The 15,362-nt window shown below is 39.4% G+C and overlaps 1 protein-coding gene across 10 annotated transcripts in view; it reads right to left on the bottom strand.

The window, feature by feature from the left end:
• Positions 1-573: 573 nt before the first annotated feature.
• Positions 574-15,362, bottom strand: part of TET1 (tet methylcytosine dioxygenase 1) — a 133,348-nt gene continuing 118,559 nt past the window's right edge. For all 10 annotated transcript variants that reach the window (XM_016918437.4, XM_016918438.4, XM_054660194.2 and 7 more), the window contains 4 exons: positions 13,433-13,522; positions 11,943-12,080; positions 8,362-8,713; positions 574-4,255 (listed from right to left, as the gene is read on the bottom strand). In XM_016918437.4, the coding sequence (XP_016773926.4) occupies positions 3,249-4,255; positions 8,362-8,713; positions 11,943-12,080; positions 13,433-13,522 (1,587 nt within the window). In that variant the 3' untranslated portion in view covers positions 574-3,248. The remainder of the gene's footprint in view (positions 4,256-8,361; positions 8,714-11,942; positions 12,081-13,432; positions 13,523-15,362) is intronic.

Below are 15,362 nucleotides of genomic sequence, written 5' to 3'. Positions count from 1 at the left end.
TTTTCAGATAGCCTCACTTTCCAATAAGAATGTATTTCAATTATGTTTATGACCTGGTCTATTTGGTACTTTGTAGATGAATTGGAAACAAGAGGTAGGTGAGACAGACAAGCACAAGAAAAAAAAGAAATTTCAACAATGGCTGAAGAGCCATTAGAAATGGAATTTCAGGCCAGGTGGAGTGGCTCATGCCTATCATCCTTGCACTTTAGGAGGCTGAAGCAGGAGGATCTCTTGGGGCCAAGAGTTTGAGACCAGCCTGGGCAACATAGTGAGACAGTCTCTACAAAAAAAAAAAAAAAGAAGAAAAAAGAAATGGAATATCAAGGGCAGCATGATATTTTGTACGATTCTGCAATAGGCAGGAATTATTCTCTCATTAAAATTGGTAAGTTTGTAGCATATTATAAACTGAGTGGGCTATTAGGAGGTCATGTATCAGTGAATTCAATGATCATACTATGAACAAACGCAGATTTAAAACCCAATTTAAGTGTTATAAGAGAGGTATAAGAAAAGGTGATCATTACAGTAAAACATAATAGAGGGGTAGAAATAATGTTAGATGACCAGTTTTATGAGAGAAAATGTCATTTCAAACAAATTTATTTCCTTGCTTCATGAGAAAGAGCATTCTAAAAGCAGTGTAGCCAGCATACAATCACAATGCTGCAGAACATTGAATAAGCTTTTAAAAAAAATCACAGGGCAGAGAATGGGATGGTAAATTGTTAAAATCAGGAAAGAGAGTCCAACAAAGTAGGAATCCAGTTTGGTTCCCACAGTGGGGTAATCAGCTTAAGAAGTCCATTCATGATGTTAACTACAACAATGGAATGGAAACATTTCAGTTGATACTAGATATTTTCGAATACTTGTTTTGGTAAACTGCAACAAGCGTCACAAATCCCAATAGTTCCAAAAATTAACATTGATGTTTCAAGTTTAGATTGTTAAGAAACCTATTGAGAGAGAGATCAATTTGAATTACTGCATACATTACCATGGATTATACTGAAGATAATTTGCTACTTCTTTTAAAAATATTTCTGAGGGTAGTTTTTATTCTTCAAGTTTACTATGTCATAGGTGGTGATCCAAAGAAAAATAAAAGTGATACTTAGATTTTGCAGGCATTCAATAAGTGTAGACTTGAAGAATGAGTAGATGAGTGGATGCATAAAGAGCCATAAAACTTTATCCATTAAATCTGGTGAAGAAATAATTTCTAGTGGGAGCTAAGGCCTAAAATCTAAAACATAATCTCGCAAGGGTGTATTCCTGATAGTCTAATACTAGTAGATATCTTGTTGAAGCAGCTGAAGCAATAAACAATCACTTATTTATATACTCATATGTATATAAGAAAACTTAGGCTCACAAAAATATACATGTCTTAAAACGGAAATCTAAGGCACACAAAATACTAAAACAAGTCAATGAATTACCCTATTTTACATATTCAACAAGCAGAAATCTACTTGTACACGATGGTCTATCAATAGACATTTTGTTATTTACAATCCCTTCATATTCCTTTACTTGGATTAGTCAAAAGCTCAAAACAGATACTTTGCACCAGATATTATTTTAATAAGTTACAATGAGTTTTTCTTTAGAGAGCCTGCTGGAACTGTTTGCTTTTGCACCAAAATTGTAAGTGTTAGCGGTTGTGGGCTTCCTATGGCATTTCCAAGGGAGAAGCACCATTAGGTTTTCCATACTCCCAAGGAATCTGACACTTTGAATGTTATAGCACCTCTGCATTTTAACAGAATCAAGTATTTCATTGAAAATTCTCCTTGTTCGAAACATGTTGTTTGGGTAATCCTTTTTGTTTTGCAATAAAATGAGTCAATAAAGTAATAGGAAGAAAATGGGAAGACTAAAATAAACTTAATGCCTATTTTCCTGTTACCTAGAACATAGGCAATTATCAGAAAAGATGAGTTATCATTTTCCCAAATCTAGTATGCTAAGATAAACAAATGAATTAGCTCTTAATGGACAAAGCCATGTTTATAGTACCATTCCTCTTGTTTTTGACTTGGGGTTGGGGAGGCATGTGATGATAGTAGGGAATTTGTTTTCAAAATATTTCAACAAGAATTTTTTTTTTTCTAATTCTGTATCAGACTTCAGTACAAATATCTGTCTACTTAGTTTTTGTATTTTATCACCTTGAGACATTAGAAGCATTTGACTCTTCTGAAACCTATCCTGTCCCCTCATCTCCTTTTGGAAACACCTCTCATGGATTATACTGAGAAAGGTGGGATGAAACTAAATTGAGGTTGTTCAATAAGAAGAGACCACTCTTACCTAGTTCCAAAGAGAATGTTAATCAATATTGGTGATATGCTTCCTAATTCCAATTTTAGAGATAATTAACAACTTCTCATTATCTAACTATTTTATATACTGCAAGTTGCTAATACTTGAATGTGAGAGGACACAGTAAAAGAACACAAACCATATACATGATTAGAATACATACTGCAGTTAACAAGATGGAACTCTACACAGCAAGGATAAATGATTTCTCTTGTATGCAAATATGCACAAACAATAGACAATAGGATTCTTATACTATATTATTTCAAGTTACTTTTAAAAATAGAAAGTGCTTTTAAAATATATATTTACAATTTATGAACAGCCTCCAACCATTACTAACAACAATGATTTATTTTACACAGGAGAAATATTTTAAGAGAGAAAACATTTCATCAGTTTATTTCAAAGGAATATGCCAATTTTCTAGCAATGATTGGAAGATGTTGGAACAATGGCACCATGAAATAATAATTCAGCTTATTTTTAACTGTGTGGATGTGGTTAAGCACCAGAAGCTGTGTAGAGTTAACACTGTGTGTCTTGATTTTACATCATAGAACATGAACCTGTTAAAATCCTCTAAAAATGACTCTTGTTTCATAGTAAACAGACTTAATTTAAAGCACCAAACTGAGTGATTCTATCAAGGTTAATGCCTAACTGAAACATTTCTTTATGTATTTAAAACTATAAAACTTTTATTTTTGCTTAAAATGTGCACCTTCTACCAATTGTCAAAATATAGTCACAGTTAAGAATACCCACCCCGTTTTGTTATCATTATTATTTTTTTTACCTCAGACTTGAAATGGGTGAGATGAAGATAGTAAACGACAACATGACTTTCTTTTAACAGCACCTTGAAAAAATACACTGCACTAGCAAAGGCATTAAGAGGGGGAGAAAAGCCTTCAGACCCAATGGTTATAGGGCCCCGCAACGTGTGTGAGAGCATAAGGGGACACGGTGACAACATTGTCATGGGTTAATGTTAATGCTTTATGAGAAGGAATTTGGTTCAATTCATTTACTTCAGAGGACTGTTCTGGACCTTCATTAGCTGCCTGGTCTTTTTGCTCTGAGGCCTTCATTTTCTTATTCTTAGCTTCTTTAGCCTCAAACTTAATCTTGTTTAGTTCAAAACCGTGTTGGGGCTTATTAAGGTTTTTGTGCTGGTAAAAGACAAGGGAGAGGCGGGTTGGATGATTACGGTTGGGGTGCTCAACAGGAGTGGTAGCGTGCAGCTCTCGCCGGGCACACTCAATCAAAACCGAGCCGTGAGCAGGTGCGATGGCCACCCCACCAATATTTGCATCCAAAAAGATGTGCTCACTGTCTGACCAATACTCATCAATGTGGGGCAATTTCTCCTCAGCAGGTGACAGGGGGTCATCAGATAGGGGTTCATCTGATGGAGGCTCATCTGCTTCAGAATGCTGCTCATCTTCTTCCATTGGAGAAGAGGCAAGGTCTTGAGGAGAGGTGAGGAAGGAGGGCTGGTGGTTTGGCTGATGAGGTGTTAGCGGCTCAGTCACACCAGTGGAAGGCTCAGAATTAATGAGGGGCTCCATCACAGGAGCAGACAGGGTGGGGAGAGGAGCCACTTCGCCAAGCTGTGAAATGCCAGGGCCATCGGCAGCAGCTGCATTGGCACCACTGAGTCTTCCCGAAGGCATCGTACAGTGGGGAGTGCTGCTTCTTTCTGAAAACCCACATGAGGCTGTTGCGTCATTCTTCAGTGGAGCTGGTGGGGCTGAAGCAGTCTTCGGGGACCAGGAGAAGCCTGGAGATGCCTCTTTCACTGGGTGAGGAGCGGATGGCATCAGCGAATAAGTTTTAGTGTTGTCTGAACTTTTTAAGATAAAATGGGGTTCGGTTTCACTTTTTACTTCAGGTTGCACGGTCTCAGTTTTACTCCCTAAACAAGGACACCAAATGTGAAGAAAATACAAATTACTTTTGGTAGGGGTTGTCTTTTAAAAAGTATTTTCAAAGACAAATACAAAGAATTATATGAGAAAACGCTGATGTTGTGTTGGTTGGTTTTGTTCTGTTCATTTCAAATCACAAACACGAATTAAAAATTTTATGTAGTTTTGTATAATTTTTCATCTAATAATTTTTATTTATTTATTTTTTTGGAGACGGAGTCTCGCTCTGTACCCCAGGCTGGAGTGCAGTGGCACGATCTCGGCTCACGCCATTCTCTTGCCTCAACCTCCCGAGTAGCTGGGACTACAGGCGCCTGCCACCACGCCTGGCTAACTTTTTGTATTTTTTAGTAGAGACAGGGTTTCACTGTGTTAGCCAGGATGGTCTCGATCTCCTGACCTCATGATCCGCCCGCCTCGGCCTCCCAAAGTGCTGGGATTACAGGCTTGAGCTACTGCGCCCGGCCATAATTTTCTTTAAAGAACTCTTCCTTTGGGAAAGAGGCATAAATAAGTGCAAAAATCTAGCCAAAAGGATGGCTGTTCATTGTTTGAAATAGTAAAATATTAGAATTGAACTAATTATGTAGGAAGTAAGTAATACAACTAAATGTTGTAATATTGTGCAGGTATTGTAATACAATCACATACAGCAATATTTAACTATCCAAAGATATTTAGATACGTTTTAGGCATTGTATGACCCTATATTTTAAAAAGTAAAAACAAGTAATAGTTTATAAATATTTCTAGGTAACAAAACATCTTAACTGGCAAAGTCCAAGGTTAGGCAGAGGGAAGTCAAGCAAAACATTGTAGTTGAACATAAATCTTTGTGACCCTCAAAAGCAAGAGTATTTCAGCTTAGTTTCCTTCTCATTAAGGAAGGAGATCATTACTCTCAAGATGTCAACTGTGGGTTATTTGCTCTGACACATCCACATAAATCTCACATCCAATGGGAACATTTTCCTTGAGGACATTCTCCCTGTTATGAAGTTCTTTTTTTTTTTTTTGAGATGGAGTCTCGCTCTGTTGCACAGGCTGGAGTGCAGTGGTGCGATCCTGGCTCACTGCAATTTCTGCCTCCCAGGTTCAAGCGATTCCCCCGCCTCAGCCTCCCGAGTAGCTGGGACTACAAGCGCACACCACCACCACACCCAGCTAATTTTTTGTATTTTAGTAGAGACGGGGTTTCACCACGTTGGCCAGGATGGTCTCAATCTCCACCACGCCTGGCTAATTTTTTGTATTTTAGTAGAGACGAGGTTTCACCATGTTGACCAGGATGATCTTGAACTCCTGACCTCGTGATCCGCCCGCCTCTGCCTCCCAAAGTGATGGGATTACAGGCATGAGTCACCACGCCTAGCCCCTGTTGTGAACTTCTAAAAAACTATTTGGAAGTGCAAAACCAGCAAATCTTAGGACCAAGAAAAGGTAAAGCAGCCATGTTTTAAAGTAATTAAAAATATAATAAATTGATAATATAATACATAATGATCAATTTCAGAAGCTCTGCAGTTCTCCTCTCAGATGCTACAACCTGGAGCCTTGAGAGCTCTCATTTCTAAAGATAACGCATACATAAGACCCAGAAATGGTACATCAGGAAACCTCTACTGTTATCAGTGGCACTATTATTATAGAGGTTAAGTTGTCCACAGAAGGTAAATGATGGGAAGGAAAGACTAAATGACCGAGGGGCAGAATTACAAAAGGACATTATGGCCCAAGTATTGTACATTATGCTTACAAATATCTGGGAATATACATTTCTTCTCAGTATTTCTCTGTATTATTAAATTTCTTTCAGCATTATATAAATGCCTGCACTGCCAACTCTGCTCATGTTATAAAAACAAATAAACAGCTTCTCATAAATGTAAAAATGAAAGAAGCTAAGGAATACATTATAATGTTAATTTTGAATGTATGAATTCATGATTTTTTTTTCCTTCTATAGGCTCATCAAAGAAATGGCTGATTTTAAATATGGGGCAGAATTATATAGATAAGCCTGGAATAACTTGTTATAGAAGTTAAGAAAGTAGGCCGGGCACGGTGGTTCACGCCTGTAATCCCAGCACTTTGGGAGGCTGAGGCGGGCAGATCACGAGGTCAGGAGATCGAGACCATCCTGGCTAACACGGTGAAACCCCATCTCTACTAAAAATATATATAAAAAATTAGCCAGGCGTGGTGGCGGGTGCCTGTAGTCCCAGCTACTTGGGAGGTTGAGGCAGGAGAATGGCATGAACCCGGGAGGCACAACTTGCAGTGAGCTGAGATTGCGCCACTGCACTCCAGCCTGGGAGACAGAGCGAGACTCTGTCTCAAAAAAAAAAAAAAAAAAAAAAAAAAAAAAAGCTATCAAAAGACAATTGAGGTTGTGACAAAAGAACTGAGAAGCCAGCCGGGCGTGATGGCTCTCACCACTTTGTGAGGCCGAGGCGGGTGGATCACTTGAGGTCAGGAGTTTGAGACCAGTTTGGCCAACATGGTGAAACTCCGTCTCAACTAAAAATACAAAAATTAGCTGGGCATGGTGGCGGGCACCTGTAATCCCAGCTACTCGGGAGGCTGAGGCAGGAGAATCGCTTGAATCAAGGAGGTGGAGGGTTACAGTGAGCCAAGATGGTGCCACTGTACTCCAGCCTGGGTGACAGAGTGAGACTCTGACTCAAAATATATATTAAGCGAAAAGCTGGTAAGAGCCAGGTGTGGTGCACGCCTATAGTTCTAGCTGCTAGAGAGGTTCCCATGGGATCCCAGAGTTTGAGGCAGCAATGTGCTATGATTGTGTCTGTGAACAGCCATTGTACTCCAGCTTTGGCAACATAGCAAGACTCTGTCTTTTAAAAAAAACCCCAAAACCAAAACTAACGAGACTCTAAAATCAACAAATCAAGCCAGGTGTGATGGCTCATGCCTATAATCACACCAATTTGGGAGGATCATTTGAGTCCAGGAGTTCCAGATCAGCCTGGCAAACAGGTGAAACCCTATCTCTATAAAAAATACAATAATTAGCTAGACACAGTGGCACACACACTACAGTCTCAGCTACTTGGGAGGCTGAGGTGGGAGGACTGCTTGAGCCTGGAAGGTTGAGGCTGTGGTGAGCCATGATCACGCCACTGCATGCACTCCAGCCTGGGCAAGAGAGCTAGATCTTGTCTCCACAAACAAAAACAAAATAACAAAAAAAAAAACAAAAACAACAACGACAACCCACAATACCACTGTTGAAAGTGGTGTTTAGTAATATTTATTTAATTATTGCTTAAATTGATGGTAAAGGTGACCAAGGAAGGCATCCCGAAAGTCATGTCTCTTATCTATGCCAACAACAATGAGTAGGGCTTCGAATTAGATGGGGAAATTCACAGGAACAATGATAAGAACATGTTAAAATTAGCTGGGCACAGTGCTGTGTGCCTGTAGTTCCAGCTACTCTGAAGGAGGCTGAGGTGGGATTATTGCTTAAGCCAAGGCGTGCCAAGCCAGCCTGGGCAATAAAGTGAGACCCCTCCCCATGCCACAAAAAAAAGATGTTAAAGTATAAAAAAAGATAAGTAGGCCGGGCGCAGTGGCTCACGCCTGTAATCCCAGCACTTTGGGAGGCCAAGGCGGGAGGCGGCGGGGGCGGATCAGGAGGTCAGGAGATCGAGACCATCCTGCCTAACACGGTGAAACCCCGTCTCTACTAAAAATACAAAAAATTAGCCGGGCGTGGTGGCGGGCGCCTGTGGTCCCAGCTACGCAGGAGGCTGAGGCAGGAGAATGGCGTGAACCCAGGAGGCAGAGCTTGCAGTGAGCCAAGATTGCGCCACTGCACTCCAGCCTGGGTGACAAAGCAAGACTCCCTCTCAAAAAAAAAAAAAAAAAAAAAAAAAAAAAAGGATAAGTTAAGTCGAAAAAGTTACCAAGAAATACTGATGGGTCACTTTTTTGTTGACTTTTGGTTCTGGTATATGTAAAAATATATTCAGTGTCTTAGTTTTAACTCTAAACAAATAAGGCAAGGCAAAGTCCAAACACATCTATCCATCAAAGTTGTGCAGAGATTAGCAGGTTCCATAGGGCTCACCTAAGGTTGGCAGTGACGAAGCCTTACTGTTGTTTGTTGTTGTTGAGTTATTCTTTCGCTTGATTCGGGGAATAGGTTTCTTTTCCACTGCCCTTATCTTATGTGCAAGAACCTCTGTCATCATCGCAGCCCTCTTCTTTCCAGAACGGGGAACAGGCTGAGTGAAACACGTTCTTTTTTTGCGGCAGGGTGCCAGGACCTCAATGGCCCCAGATTTGATCTTGGCTTCCATTCCTTCCTTGGAGCCAAACTCATCTGTGTCTGAAAGCTTATAAAGAGGTAGCACATGGAGCTGCTCATCTTGAGGAATAACACCCAAAGAGCGGTTATCTTCTCGAGTTAAAGTACAAACCTGATAGGGAGAAAAACATGAAATGGGAGAGATATACGGGTCGTGCACATTCATTGTGGCTATTCCTACCTTTGTGTTGTTGCCTTTGGGAAAGAGATTTGTATTCCCATTTTATTTTCAACTGGTTGCTGATGGTATATTATTATTTTATATCAAGCCACCCAACTCTGTTCAATCATAGTAACTTCCCAGTTGTTTGTAGGCAGACCAGAATAATATTTAATTTTCTAAGTAAATATAATGTTATAAAATACTTACCTATTTTTGATATTAAACATTCTTGTTACATTTCATCTTACTTCATTGCCTAAATTAAGGAATGGCTATTGAACTATGTTTATTGTGTTCATATTAAGTATAACTTATTAGGAAGATATGATTTTAGCTCACATAGCACCATATTTCTGATATTTCAAGAATGTCACATTCCTTGGATAGCAGGGACATAATTGATTCCTCTTTCCAGAAAGACTTATATGCTAACAGTTAAAAAAATTTTTTTTAAATTTTATATTGATAAATATTCTCTTTCTGTTCTATTATTGCTCTATTCCAGTGAGGAGCCATATCAATAAATATCAATAAATTTGCCTTTCTTTGGATATGTAATACTAATAGCCAACTTTTTTCATCTTAAATGCAACCTATTTTAGCCCTCCTCCTTACATTAAAGGTTATATTTATTATAGAGAAATGAAAATACAGAACTATAGGCACTATAGTGATTCCTGACTTTTGATACCTAATATTAATATTCTGCTTTAAAAACTAACATTTTATTATAAAACTAATATTTTAATTGTAATTAATTTTCCTCAAGTGATCTACCCACCTTGGCCTCCCTAAGTGCTGGGATTACAGGTGTGAGCCACTGGGCCCAGCCAAATTAATTTTCAAATATTAAAAATCCAACAGAAACCTATAAAATGTTTTATTTATTTAATAATAAAAACATATATCCCGGAGCTGTAAACCCTTTCAGTGATAGCGAAGACTGGAGATAAATGAAATAAACAGATTTGATTTCCAAAGCATTTTTGGATTCATGGTAGAACTTGATAGATACCAAGGTAAAGCAAAGTTAAAGGTTAAAAAAATTCATTTTTTTCAATATCTATAGTCACATTTTTCAGCAAAGTCTAAAATATAAATATATGTTTCAGCCTCAGACCCCTGGGTTTGAGTGTTTCTCCTGCCTCAGTCTCTCGAGTAGCTGGGAGTACAGTTGTGTACCATCACGCACAGCTAATTTTTTTTTTTTAATTGTAGAGACAGGGTCTCACAAAGTTGCCCAGGCTACACTCAAGATCCTGGGTTCAAGCAATCCTTCCACCTCAGCATCCCAAAGTGCTGGGATTACAGGCATGAGCCATGGTGCCTGGAGAAAGCCTGCAATATTAAACTGTCATGGTGGTAATCTGTTTATAACTAATAATAGTCATGCTGAAAATCAGAATGTCACATCAATAAATGTTTACTGGAACCAATTTAATTGGTCACAGAGAGACTAAGAAGGACATAAGGAGTTGACATGAGGAGCATAATTAGAAAGTAAACCAATAAGGAGTAGAGAGTAAACCAATTAAAAAAAAAAAATTAAAAAAATAGAAATTACGGTAAAACAGGATAAAGGGAGAGGTAGTGGTAGAATTTCAAGAGTTCACATGTTTGAAGATGGGGGAATTTGGAGTGATGTCAAGTTCCGGATAAGACCCTCATTGAGTGAGTAATCCGGGCCCTGGAAGTCAAAGAGCACAGAGAAGAGAAACTGAAACTTAGCTTGACTCTGAACTGACTTCAGCCTGATCACAGATACTCTGTAATTCAGGTAAAATGTCCTGGCCAAGTGATGGTGATGAACCACTGCCTGGCTAGTATTTACCAGGCTGGATTTATATAACTTCAACACTTAGAAATAACACTGGTCTCAAAGACTCTGCAAAACATTTTTGTATACAGGAATGATACGCAAAAAAAAAAAGTTGTTGTGGCTTAATCTATCACCAATACTCTTCTGCTGACCAAGCAAGGAAGAAAGACTGCCTGTTGATAGATCTTTCAATCACACTGTAAGAGGCTGTAGCTAAACCTAAAAAAAATTATTTTTAAAAAATTGTATATTTTAAAGAGACAGGGTCTTATTGCCCAGGCTGGTCTAGAACTCCCGGGGCTCAAGCAATCCTCCTATCTTGGCCCCCTAAGTAGGTGGGATTACAGACATGAGCCAACATGCTCATCCTGCAGCCAAGACTTAATGAAGGTTTTAGAATTCTCTGGCAAACCTAATAAACTGGTGCAGCAAAAAAACAAAAGCAATTGCTCTCTATTGATCTCGTTTACTAGATGACAGGAAGACAATTAGGTGAAGCAAACAGACAAAAATACTATTTCAAGATTTTCCACTGGGTCTTCTGCCTAATTTACGTATTTCTTAATTGACTTCAGGCGATGGACATGTGATGATTTACATAACTATAAACATAGTAGGCATACCAGAACGCAGATATTGCTGATAATTGGCACAGTTGCCTCACAAAAACCCTGAAGTGCAGATGGCAAAAACAAATATCAAGTAACATGCTCAACTTCATACCTATTAGTTTGATAGCAGAGAATTGTTACTTTAAAAAATTGGCCGAGCGTGGTGGCTCACACCTGTAATCCCAGCACTTTGGGAGGCCAAGGTGGGCGGATCACGAGCTCATGAGATCAAGACCATCCTGGCTAACACGGTGAAATCCCATCTCTACTAAAAATACAAAAAATTGTCCGGGTGTGGTGGCGGGCGCCTGTAGCCGCAGCTACTCGGGAGGCTAAGGCAGGAGAATGGCGTGAACCCAGGAGGCAGAGGTTGCAGTGAGCTGAGATCGTGCCACTACCCTCTAGCCTGGGCGACAGAGTGAGACTCCGTCTCCGTCTCAAAAAAAAAAAAAAAAAAAAGTACTCCTGCCTGCCTCCCAGCAAACACACAACAATTAAATATGTAACATAGCCTTTCAATAAAATGTTTGTTTGAAGCTGGCCCTGTTACTTTTGAGAAGTGCATAGATAATGCATTTAATGAAGACCTGCACTACACACTTATTTTTTTCACTTTATTTTCCACTTATTTCTAATAACACATAAATTAAGATTTTTCACAGTAATAGTCATCACAGTATACGTAAGGACTGCAGCCTAAGCATATAGTGATGGAGCTTTTAGAATACAAATTCACACAGGTACATACCACAGTGCTTCCATTATTCATGTTGTGAATGTCCCTGTGGGGATGAGCACAGAAGTCCAGGCAAGCAGTGACCCCAGAGAAGGGACGACCTTCCTTGCTGCCAAGCCGACATTCTCGGGCAACATTTTCATATTCCACCTAGAAAAGAAAGCATGGAGCACAATCTTAAGAGAGAGAAGGAAATCACCTACCTTTAGTAAAGAGTAAAAATAATTTCCTCATGAAGTTTCTAATTAATTACACTTTGTAATTTCTGAGACTAAATGTATTATTGTCATGAAGGTATAGCTTAGCAACATTCAGGAGAAAGCACTTGACAATACATGGAGTAAAAGGAAAATCACTGAATTTACAAGGGAAGGCAGGGTGAGGATACTAATTCTTGTTGGAGATGGATAAGCAAGTAAAATAGACTCAATCATTCCATTAGAAAGAAAGACCAATAAAAGCGCATTAATCATATACACAGAGTTTTCAATATCCGTAAAAAGAAGATATACATACATTTCATGAACTATTACTGAAAGTCAATTTGTAACTCCTTTTAAAATGAAAAGGTGGATGCTGGGCGGGGTGGCTAATGCCTGTAATCCCAGCAGTTTGGGAGGCTGAGGCGGGCAGATCACTTGTGGCCAGGAGTTCGAGAGCAGCCTGGGAAACATGGTGAAACCCCAACTCTACTAAAAATACAAAAATTAGCGGGGTGTGGTGGCGCATGCCTGTAGTCCCAGCTACTCGGGAGGCTGAGGCAGGAGAATTGCTTGAACCTGCCGGGAGGCAGAGGGTGCAGTGAGCCAAAAGGCTGAGATTGCGCCACAGCACTCCAGCCTGGGCAACAAGAGCAAGACTCTGCCTTAAAAAAAAAAAAAAAAAAAAAAAAAAGAGTAGATCAATAAAAAGTCCAATTACATAAATGTATGTTAGATAGATATGCTGTGTATGTATATATTTGTTCAAATTTGAAAATTTTTCTATTAACAATGACTGTTTTTTTTTTTTTTTTTTTTTTTTGAGACAGAGTCTTGCTCTGTCATCCAGGCTGGAGTGCAGTGGCATGATCTCAGGTCAATGCAACCTCCACCTCCTGGGTTCAAGTGATTCTCCTGCCTCAGCCTCTTGATTAGCTGGGACTACAGGTGCATACCCACCACGCCCAGCTAATTTTTGTATTTTTAGTTGAGACGGGGTTTCACCATGTGGGCCAGGCTATTCTCGAACTCCTGACCTCAGGTCATCCGACTGCCTTGGCCTCCCAAAGTTCTGGGATTACAGGCGTGAGCTAACGAGCTTGGCCAACAATGACTTTTTAAAATATAAAACAGTCTGGCATATCTGTAATCCCAGCATTTTTGGAGGGTGAGGCAGGAGCATTGCTTGAGCTTAGGAGTTTGTAGTAAGCTTTGATCATGCCACTGTACTGCTGCCTGGGCAACAAAGCAAGACCCCATCTCAAATTAATAAATAAATAAAAAGTTCATACCAATACATACCTGATTTTGGTAAGCTACTGGAGCATACTGCTTATAAATTGGAGCTAATCGTGTAGCCAAACTCTGTAAGTTATCTTCAAGGTTTTTTTCCTATAGGAAAACAGAATCCATTAGTTATTTTATAATCGCACCTTCATGTGTTTCAGGTACAACTGAATCATAAATCGTGGCTGATGGTGGTTAATGCACAATTCATACTTATCCTGATAAAATAGCTACCACAGAAAATCACACTGCTTCTTTTCTCCATCTAAACTATTAGACATTGTTATGCTTTAATGAAGTCTTTTGAAATGAAAATTCTAAGTTAATTAGAAATTTAAATAGTGTTAGAGATAAATTACAATACTGTTCATGTTGTGAAAAATGAGAGCTATGTTTTATATTTATTCAATAGTATTGCGCACTTGGAATAAATGAAAACGTTCCTGCTGGCAAGGGGAAATGGCAAGTAACTTGGTTACAATGTAACAAGTTCCTATAACGGAGAAGAGAGAGTACATACATAAAACACCTACTCTGTGTGAGATCCTGTTTCAAATGGAATCCATATGTCCTTATGAATTAAACACATGTCCTTATGGCCCATGAAACAGGAATATTACGCATGATCTCTACGAAAGAGCAAGGTCAGGATAACTGAGAGGTTTAGTAAATGCCTGCAGATCAAAGGAAGTAAGTGGGCAAGTGGTTGTCTATAGTTCTCTTTTCTACACCATAATAACTACAAATCGAAGAAGACTTTGAAGGACTATGAGGACCATTAACACTCAAGAAATCTGGATTGCTACTGATAGAGACATCAGATTTTTTCAAAGGAAAACTATCACATGAGTCTCTATTAGCGTGGTGGCTAACGCCTGTAATCCCAACATTTTGGGAGGCCGAGGTGGGCAGATCACTTGAGCTCACAAATTTGAGACCAGTCTGGGGAACTTGGTGAAACTCCACACCTCTCCAAGAAATAAAAAAAATTAGCTGGCCGTGATGGAGTATACTTGCAGTCCCAGCTACTTGGGAGGCTGAGATGGGAAGGTTGCTAGAACCTGGGAGGCAGAAGTGGCAGATCAAGAGATGATACCACGCCACTGCACTCCAGCCTGGGTGACAGAGCCAGATCTTGTCTCAAAAAACAAAAACACGTATACAGAACATGGACTAGAAAGGGTGAGTGAGGCTTTTGCCTCATGTGCTCATGTGAGATTTGGTGGAAGGAGATGCCATCAACACAGAAAGGAGACCATTATATGAATCAATTGACCTTTGGTATGCATCAAATTATTATAAAAGCCAAAGCTACACAATAATTTAGACACAGCAAGTCAATTATTTAGTGGTTTCTGACAAGCCTCCATCTTAGCAACCGTAAGTGTGACTCATAATCATTTTGGTTTCCTATTGATTTATATTGACTTGATTATACAAAAAAATTCATAGGATCCATTCATAGATTTGTCTGTTAATCAGGCTACTTTTATCTTACCCGTTGTAGTTTAAAAAACAGGAAAGTCAGCTGGGCACAGTGGCTCATGCCTGTAATCCCAGCACTTTGGGAGGCCGAGGTGGGCAGATCACCTGAGGTCAGGAGTTCGAGACCAGCCTGGCCAAAAAGGTGAAACCCAGCCTCTACTAAAAATACAAAAATTAGCCAGGTGTGGTGGCATGCGCCTGTAGCCCCAGATATTTGGGAGGCTGAGGCAGGAGAATCTATTGAATCTGGGAGGTGAAGATTGCAGTGAGCCGAGACCATGGCATTGCACTCCAGCCTGGGAGACAGAGCCAGACTCTGTCTCAAAAAAACAAAACAAAACAGGAAAGTCATGACCCTACTTTAAAAACATGCCCTCGCTAAACTCATACACTAATTATTATGTTTATTTGGGAGAAACTTTTAAATCAACACCCATTAAAACAATTCTATTTATGTCTT

Source organism: Pan troglodytes, chromosome 8 (assembly GCF_028858775.2).
Source record: "Pan troglodytes isolate AG18354 chromosome 8, NHGRI_mPanTro3-v2.0_pri, whole genome shotgun sequence".
Classification (NCBI taxonomy): Eukaryota; Metazoa; Chordata; class Mammalia; order Primates; family Hominidae; genus Pan; species Pan troglodytes.
The sequence above is the reverse complement of the archived record's forward strand: the minus strand, read 5'-3'. Positions and strand labels throughout refer to the sequence as shown.